The sequence below is a fragment of the Mesoplodon mirus genome (assembly GCF_964341445.2).
Source record: "Mesoplodon mirus genome assembly, chromosome: 5".
Lineage (NCBI taxonomy): Eukaryota > Metazoa > Chordata > Mammalia > Artiodactyla > Ziphiidae > Mesoplodon > Mesoplodon mirus.
This window is the reverse complement of record NC_138980.1, coordinates 33251233-33260048: the sequence shown is the minus strand read 5'-3', so window position 1 is coordinate 33260048 and position 8816 is coordinate 33251233. Positions and strand designations below refer to the sequence as shown.

Genomic DNA, 8816 nt, shown 5'->3' with positions numbered 1-8816 from the left:
CTAGATGCTCTGAAGCATGTGAATCGCATGCTGAAGGTGCTGGCGGGCAGCCGGAGCACAGCCGTGGCTCCGCAGGACGCCCAGCGGGTAGGAGGTGCCAGGCTGGCCCTGTTCCCAGACCGTGAGCCGCAGCTCTTCACACCCACCACTCAGCACGAGTTGAGCCTGGTCTCCGCTGCAGCTGACCTACCAAGGCGGGAGGAACTGGGTCCGAGGGGAGAAGGGGCCCTGGCCCTCGGAGGACAAGTGGATAGGAGACTGAGGTCCCCCTGATCTGAGTCTCAGTGGCTGCCCCACCCATAGGAACTCAGGGTCAGGTGCCCAGGGCTCTACCACACAGACAGGGAAACTGAGGCTCAGATGGGACTCCCCCGCTCAGAGCCACCCAGTGAGACCTCCTACTCTTAAGCCTGTGCCCTGGAGAACAGCAGGTCCTCATGGGTACCAGCTTCCACAGCTGCTGGGCAGGACCATTTGAAGACAATCCTCTAAGACCCGGCCCAGGCCAGGGTACTCTGGTCTGAACAGAGAGGGGATTTTTACTATAAAATAAAAGCATACTAATTTTTTAAAATAATAAGTATTGTATACTAGTGCATTTGAAATCTGTTTTAGGAGTGGCTATGATGTCCCAGGGATTGCCAGGACTGCACAGGAAAACCTAAAAATGATTCTGCAACAAAATGACATTTCGACAGCTGCTACAGGTAACCATACAGGAGGATGACCCTAAGGGACATTTTGCTGTCATTCAGACACATTTTATTTCCGATTTTCCTGGGGCTCCCCCTAGAAGCGTGCAATGTAACAGCCCTGTTGGGGGGGGACCCTCACGCACCTGCACCGTCCCATCACTGAACAGCAGGAGCACGGCCCGCTCGGACACCAGGAAGCGCAGCAGGCAGAGGCTGGGGGCTGCCGGCCAGGGGGCTGTGGACAGGCCCCCCTCCTGTGGACAGACCCAGCCACGGGGCCTCAGGGCCGAGGGCTCCCACCACCTGGCACACTCCCCAGCCCCACCCAGCCCTCACCTCTCGCAGCCGCCGCTGCATGTATCGGGCAAAGAGCCGAAGGACGGCCAGCTTGGCGCCCAGCAGGCTGGGCACATCCCTCAGGGCGAACGTCTCCAGCTTTCCCCGGTCGGGCATGTAGATGACTTGGCTGATGGGGGTGGGGGGTTGCACAGGGCGGTGCCAACGGTCAGGACTCCGTCCTGGGAGCCTCACACCCGAGGACACCTTCTCACGCAGCCGTGTCTCTTGGACCATGATGTGAAACCAGCTCTGCACGGACCAGCCCTCTCTGTCCATCCAGCCCCGGCCCCTCCCCTGAACTCCAGATCCCTGGAGCCACAGACTCGGCCTGTCCACGCTGAGATCCTGATGGGCCGCCACACCTACTGAGCCTGCGCTCTAGAGCCCGCGAACCACAACTACTGAGCCTGTGCGCCACAGCTACTGAAGCCCACCTGCCTAGAGCCCGTGTTCCGCAACAAGAGAAGCCACCACCATGAGAAGCCCATGCACCGCAACGAAGAGTAGCCCCCGCTCGCAGCAAGTAGAGAAAGCCCATGCGCAGCAACGAAGGCCCAATGCAGCCAAAAATAAATAAATAAATTAAAAAAAAAAAAAAGTGTGAGTCTGACCCCTCTTTCCCACCCCAACCCCAACAGTGGCCTGTGAGGCTCTGTGACTTCATGTCCTCCCCCTCTCCCTGCCATTCCTCAAACCCACCCTGCTCAGTCCCATCTCAGGGGCTTTGCACATGCTGTTCCCTAGGCCTCAGATGCTGTTCCTGACGGACTCTTTCTCATCATTCCTGTCTCGCCTGAGCGTCACTTCTTCAGAAAGCCCCTCCTTCCACAACCACTCTGTTGAGACTCATCTCCACTTCCCCAATGTCACCTCACCCGCTTCATTTCCTTCAGAAAACTGCCACCTGAAATCAACTTAGTAATTCATTTGTTTAGCATTGTTCTCCCCCACCAGGCAGTAAGCACCTGTAGGTGTGCACAGTAGATGTTTAATAAATCTGTGAGGAGTGAATGAAGAAAGGCAGGGAGGAGGGCCTGGCCTCCCAGGGGGATAGGAACTCCACAACTTACCCCCCTGCGGGACGCAGGGCCATGTGGGTGCCATCCCGAAGCAGGACACCACTGCCCCCATCTGACAATTGGTAGCCAAAGCCGTACTTGCTGGAATAATCCACCCACTTGGGGGCCCAGAGGATGGGCCGCTGCTCTCCTGGGGGGTCCTGCATGGCTGGCACAGGATGAAATGAAGTGAGCAGGGGTCCTGGAAGGGGTGGGCGGAAGGACGGCAGAGGCACAGGAGATGGAGAGTAAAGTCCAAGGAATAGAAAACCAACTCTTGGGACTTCCCTGGCGATCCAGTGGGTAAGACTCCGTGCTTCCACTGCAGGGGGCACGGGTTCAATCCATGGTTGGGGAACTAAGATCTCACACGCGGCCAAAAAAAAAAACAACAACAACCAACTCTTGCCTTGAGGGGGGAGGACTGGGGGACCCTGGGATCACAGCTGCCTCTGGAAATGAGTAAATCTGAAATGCTTGTAAGTTCCAAAATACTGTAGGGCTTTGCTTTATTTCATTAAACATTTTTTGTATTAAAAAATAGGGCCTCCCTGGTGGCGCAGTGGTTGAGAGTCCGCCTGCCGATGCAGGGGATACGGGTTCGTGCCCCGGTCTGGGAGGATCCCATATGCCGCGGAGCGGCTGGGCCCGTGAGCCATGGCCGCTGGGCCTGCGCATCCGGAGCCTGTGCTCCGCAACGGGAGAGGCCACAACAGTGAGAGGCCCGCATACCGCAAAAAGAAAAAAAAATAAAAATAAAAAAATAAAAATTGCTCAAGGCCATGTGGGATCCTAGATTGGATTGCAGAAGAGAAAAAGGGCAATAATGGGAACCCTGGGAAAATCCAGTGGCCCAGGAAGCTGGGCCTCAGGAGAAGCTGGAACTCTGTAACACAATCTGCAGCCATTTGTGCTGCTCCTACCTGGGGCGCCAGAGTCCAGGCAAAGCTGCAGGTTCCTGATGGCTGCCTCTACCTCCTGCCTCGGGCTCACCTGGGGCCCTGGGGAGACAGATCTCTGTGGGGGACAGACAGGCCAGGGCCCCTCCAACCAGCCCCGCCCCAAACTCCCACATCTGGGAAAGTCTTATTTTCACCCCAGAAGGATTCCAGACATCATCGTCATTTTACAGGTGGGAAAATTGAGGCCGCGAGAGGGGACGTGATCCTGGCAAGGCAGGATCTTTGCCCCCAACTTCTCGACCCTCACTCCTGCCCACAGCTTCCACCTACGATGGAGAGTCTGCTCACCCGCCGGGTCACTCCCGAGGGTCCCCTGGCTGAGCAGGTGGACGGGGCGCTTGGGGCACGGAGCCCCTCCCTCTGACAGGGAGGCCTGGGGAGGGAGCAGCAGGGGTTGGGGGCTCTGGCTTCCCCCCCTGAAGACCCCCTGGCTTCTCCCTCTGCCCAGCCTCCCTGTGAGGATGCCCTCCACATTCCCCACCACGCCCCCCTCCCCACGCCCTCACCTCACTACCGCACTCCATGGAGTCAGGGTCAGGGCCGTCTTCTCCTGGACCTGAGGCCTCCTTAGGAGGGAAGGAGCCTGCAGGAGGCACGAGGATTGGAGGGGGGGCAGAGCCTGACCCCATGCAGGGCGGGACCTCTGCCACCGACATCCGCCTCTGGCGTGGCGGTGACATTTCAGAACAGTTAGGGAGGAGGACAGGTGTGTGAGATGCAGGGTGGTACTCACAAGGCCTCCGGCTTTGGGGCAGCAGCAGCCGGCCCACCTTCTGGAAGAGCCTGCCCAGAGGCTGGGGGATGGAGAAGATGGGCAGGCTGTGGCAGGAGTGGGGCGGCAGCCGGTCCGGGGTGAAGCCCTTCGGAGCAGAGAGCTGGGCGTCAGCACACCGCTCCTGGGTACCTGGGCTAGCTAGGGGTCCTGACCCACACCTGGGTCTGCTGAGACGCCCCAGAGGAGGGCAGCCCCAACCCGCTGACACCCCACACCTGCATGAAAAAGTCATCCTGCAGCAGGTGGTCCAGGCTGGGCCGCTCGGCCGGGTTGGGTGCCAGCAGGCGGGCGATGAGGCGGCGTGCATTGGGGGACAGATGTGCAGGCTCGGGGTAGCGGCCGTCTCGGATGTTCTGGTACATCTCCGACAAGGGTGCCGCCACGAAGGGAGGGGCGCCAGTCAGCACCATGTACCTGGGCCAGGTCGGGGGCAGGAACCTGGGTGCCTGTTTGTGTCTGTCCTGGGCATCCAGGGTTGGCTCACACCTACCTGTGCACACCTGGCCACACCTTCCCACACTTCCTGACTCCATACCCACGTCACATCCACTTTCTCATAGCTGCCCTACATCTGCTCCCACCTGGCCATTCCTGTCTGCTCAGGAGACACCAGCATCTGTCTGTACACCTGCCTGCTCCTGGGTTATACCTGGACACACCTGCATATACCTTTCCAGTTTTAGTTTATGCATGCTCACACCTGTTCAACTCTTGCATATGCCTCATACCTGTACATATGCCCTCATCTGCCTGTGTATCTGCCACCTGCACACACCTGTCCACACCTCTGTACACACTCAAAGCTATCATCCCGCCATATGCCCCATTCATACCTGCACGCTCAGGTGATGGCAGGTGTGTGCTCCCACCTGCCCCCCAGCTGCACACACTGGTCCTGCGTTTGCTCATACCTGCCTGTGCCCCCACTCAACCTCCCCTGTACATGCCTACACCTGTCCTTACCTGCTGGTGCCCGCTCCCACCTGCCCACACCTGGCCCCAGCTGGGCAGTCTTGCCCCCCTTCCCCAGGCCTGGGGCTTCTGGGGCAACTCACATGACGCAGCCCAGAGCCCAGATGTCCGACTGGCAGGAGTGCCCGTTTCTGGACACGACCTCCGGGGCCAGGAAGTTTGGGGTCCCACAGAGCACTCTGGGGGGCATAACGGGGGCTCAGGAAGGCTGGGGCCAGAGCCGGCCCACCCTCACCCACCCAGAGAGCCCGCTCAGAGCCTCCCGGTCACCTGTGGCAGCGGCCTCCTGGGCCCACCCTGGTGGCCAGCCCCAGGTCTCCGATCTTCACCTCCATGTTCTTGTTCAGAAAGAAGTTACCTGCCCGGGGCGGGGGGCGGGGGAAGGTGGGGATGGGAGGGGGAGGAGCATGGCGTGAGGGTGAAATCCCCGCCCTCGCCCCGCCCCAGCCCCGCCCCCGCGGCCCCTTCCTCTCCCTCACTGAGCTTCAGGTCCCGGTGGACGATGCGCCTCTGGTGCAGGTAGCGCAGGCCGCTGACCAGGCCCCGCAGGTAGTAACGCACCTCAGGCTCTGTCAGCGTCTGCCGCGCCTCCAGCACGTGGGCCAGTGACTGCAGGGGACCGGCAGGTTCAGCGCCAGCGCCGAGGAGACACAGGTGAGCTCAGGTTAGGCGGTACAGTGAGTTCCAGGGACCCAAGAAGGCAAAGGTAAATTCAGCTGGGCCCAGGTGGCTGTGGCTGATTGTGGGACAGGCAGAGGTGAGCTCTGAGCCCCAGGAGGAACATAGGCGTTCACATGGGCCGAGGGGGCCACAGTGAGCTTTTCGGCAAGAGATGAACCCAAGGTGGGTACATTCTGGGCAAAGGAGAGCTCAGGTGTATTTAAGTGGGCTCAAGGAGTTCAAGGGGTCTATGAAGGTGCAACTAAGTCCAAGTGGGTTCAGGAACACGCATTCCTGCCTGTCGGACATCTGGGCTCTGGGCTGCACCATGTGAGTGGCCCCAAGGGCCCCGGACCTGGGGAAGGGGGGCAGGACTGCCCAGGTGAGGCCAGGTGTGGGCAGGTGGGGCCTGGCTGAGTGCAGGAGGGGCACAGGTGGGCATAGGTGTGCCGAGGTGAGTCAAGAGAGCCTCTGGGTGGGCAGGTGGGCACAAGAGCATTAAAGGTGAGCACAGGTGGGCCTAGTGTGGTCACAGGTAGAAACAGGTAAGGAGAGACAGACATGGGGGGGACACAGATGAGCACAGCGGACTGGGGGCGGGGAGGGGCATGGCTCCCTCTAGGCCCCGCCCCCTGGGCACCTGGCGGCTGCAGTATTCCAACACCATGTACACGTGGTCACGGTCAGCAAAGTGTCCGTGGAAGGCCACGATGTTGCGATGTCGCAGGCGGCTGTGCAGGGCGATCTCGCGCTCCACCTGCAGGCGGGGTCCCACGTGTACACACCCGGCAGGTGCCCAAACCCGAGGTACCCATGCCCCCACGGGCGTGCTCCCCACCCCCAGGGCAGGGACGTCTCTGCGGACCCGATTTGGTCACAGGGCTCCTGGGCACTGTTGCGCAGAGCGTACCTTGTCTCCGGGGCACAGCCGTCCAGCCCCGCCACCACCATGAGGCACCACTTTGAGCGCAAACACGGAGCTGGTGGACATGTCGGTCAGCTTGTAGCAGCGGCTGAAGGCGCCCTGCGGGGCAGGCGATTCACGAGCTCAGGGCACACAGGTGCGGGGACAGATGGCCAGGCCTCTTCACACACAGACACATGCACACACACACACCCCTGAGACGCATGGATGCATAGCTCACATCCTCATACCTGGATACCCAAGGCAACACAACACACAGAAGTACACGAAGGCACAGGGACACATACACTCAGACACACAGACACATCCACACCTGGGTATATAGAGCCCACGGACCCTAATACAGTACCCGGACACACGGTACAACGCCCGAACACAGAAAGCAGAGACCTATGACACATTCAGACACACACGCACAGGGACAGCATAACAGAGTCTGGGTCCGCACCAAGGCTCCAAGTCGCAGAACACTCGGGCGCACACCCACACCCTAGACACACAACCCACAACACAACACAACGTGCCCAACACCGGTTCCCGCCACACGATGCACGCAGAGCAGCGGGTACATCGCAAACCCGGGCGTCCACCCACGCCAGCCCCAAACTCGCGTGGACACGCGACACACGCAGAGACAAAAGCCGGGGCGCACGCTGGCTCGTTTGCGGTAGCGATCGCGCGAACGCGCCCCGCCCCGCCGGGACCCCTGCCCGGCCCGGCCCCCTCGCCAGCGGACTGGGGGTGCCGGGATCCCCACCTTGCCGATCAGCTTCCCGCGCCTGTACACGCGCCCCGAGCTCGGGTCGCGCAGGAAGACGGAGACCAGCGGGCGGCAACTGCGCCGCCGCCGCCGCCGCCGCGGCTCGGGCTCCATCCCTCCAGGGAGCCTGACGGGCGGGCGCACTGGCGCAGCCTCGGCCGGGACCACCGCGCGCAGCGCTGCTCTGGGGGCCGCGCGCTGCCTGGACGCGTCTTATTGGCCGAGGGGGGAGGGGTGGAGTCCAGACGCTCGGGGCGGCCAGCGCGGGAGGGGGCGGGCGCGTGGGGGCGCTTGGGCGTGCGGGGACGCGGGGCTGGCGGGAGTTCCAGGGACCAGAGCGGCGCTGGCACCCGGCACACCAGCCCAGCGCCAGTCCCGCGCGCGCTCAGCTCGCTTGCTCCTCCAATCCTGCGCCTTCCGCCAAGCTGTGAACTGTCAACACGCCCATTTCTCAGAGCAGGAGACTGAGGTCAGAGGGATTGTCTCATTCTCTCGAGGCCTCGAGGGGAAGGGTGGGGGGAGGGAGGGCTTGGCAGGGCTCTCCCCAGAGTACGCTTGAGGTCTGAGTCTAGTCGTCCTGAATACGTGTGACTGTGGGTCCTCCTGGCAGGTGGGTCCCCAGGCCCCATATGACAATGCACGAGGCTTGATCATCTTGGCACTAGGGACCCACAGCAGGATTCAAGGAGGTGGGGAGGGGAGTGAAGCCCAGAGGGGCACTGCTGGGGTTGGAGGCTGGCGTATATGATGGACACTCAGTGGTGAGAAGGAGCAGGATTTGGGTACTGATGGACAGACACTGGGGGTTGTGACTCCTGGCTTGGGCAGCCAAAGAGAGGCAGGGGGATGGAAAACAAGTGGGCAGGCTTGGGCCCCCCGGGAACCATGGGAGCATCTCTGAACTGTTCCCCAGACTCAGTTCCCAGCTCTTTCCTTGTATTGTCTCAAATCACCCTTTTACCGATTCTGAGATGCAGGAACTGGCCTTGTCCCCATTTTACAGATGAACACACTGAGGCCCAGGGAGGTTAAGTCGTTTACCCAACCAGGAAGGGACAGTGATGGATGTGAATCCAGACAGCTGCCTCTGGATGCCTCGGTATTAATCCCCAAAAGTTACATAACACAATGAATGGGGAGGGGTTAGCAGGGCTCCGTGGGGCTGGAATCAGGCCTTGGAATTTTCCAGAGACCAGATTTCGGAGTTCGGCCCAGCCAAGCCACCAGGGATAGGAAACACCTTCTGCGTTGTCACATGTCTGCCTGTCATGTCAAATGGGGGCACCCAGGGCATGGGGGACTCTGCGGGAGCCCCTGTGCATTGGATGGAGCCATCCTCTTGTACCTTTGCGGGGGGCCGGCCTCAGCTCCAGGGCCAAGGATTCCAGGCCAGTGCAGGGGGCCAGCTGGCTGTGGCCGGGGGAGCCCGAGTCCTCTGCTAATGAGAACCAGGTGCGGTGTGACAGAAGGAAGGCAGCTGGGGGGCCCGGGGGTCTGAGCTGTCACATCATTGTCGCCCTGGAATCCACATTGGCAGGCAGGAATCCAGGTCCTTCTCAGTGGTACGCTTCTGCTGCCTGCTAATTCAGATATTTGTTCAGCACTTGTGCCCAAGACAGACCCACCCGGCCCTCAGGAAACGGTGGAGAGGAGATCACCCGGAATTAACC

At 60.9% G+C, this 8816-nt stretch overlaps 1 protein-coding gene across 1 annotated transcript; it reads right to left on the bottom strand.

Annotated features, from left to right (window-relative positions):
- PLK5 (polo like kinase 5 (inactive)) lies at positions 1-7260 on the bottom strand (the record flags this gene model as incomplete). The annotated part of the gene is made up of 15 exons (XM_082621061.1): positions 1-186; positions 839-949; positions 1032-1161; positions 2105-2294; positions 3016-3093; positions 3343-3427; positions 3561-3637; positions 3788-3914; positions 4045-4243; positions 4885-4980; positions 5072-5159; positions 5281-5410; positions 6102-6218; positions 6372-6485; positions 7144-7260. 15 exons carry the CDS (start codon positions 7258-7260, stop codon positions 1-3), a joined length of 1845 nt encoding a protein of 614 aa, XP_082477187.1.
- Positions 7261-8816: the final 1556 nt, after the last annotated feature.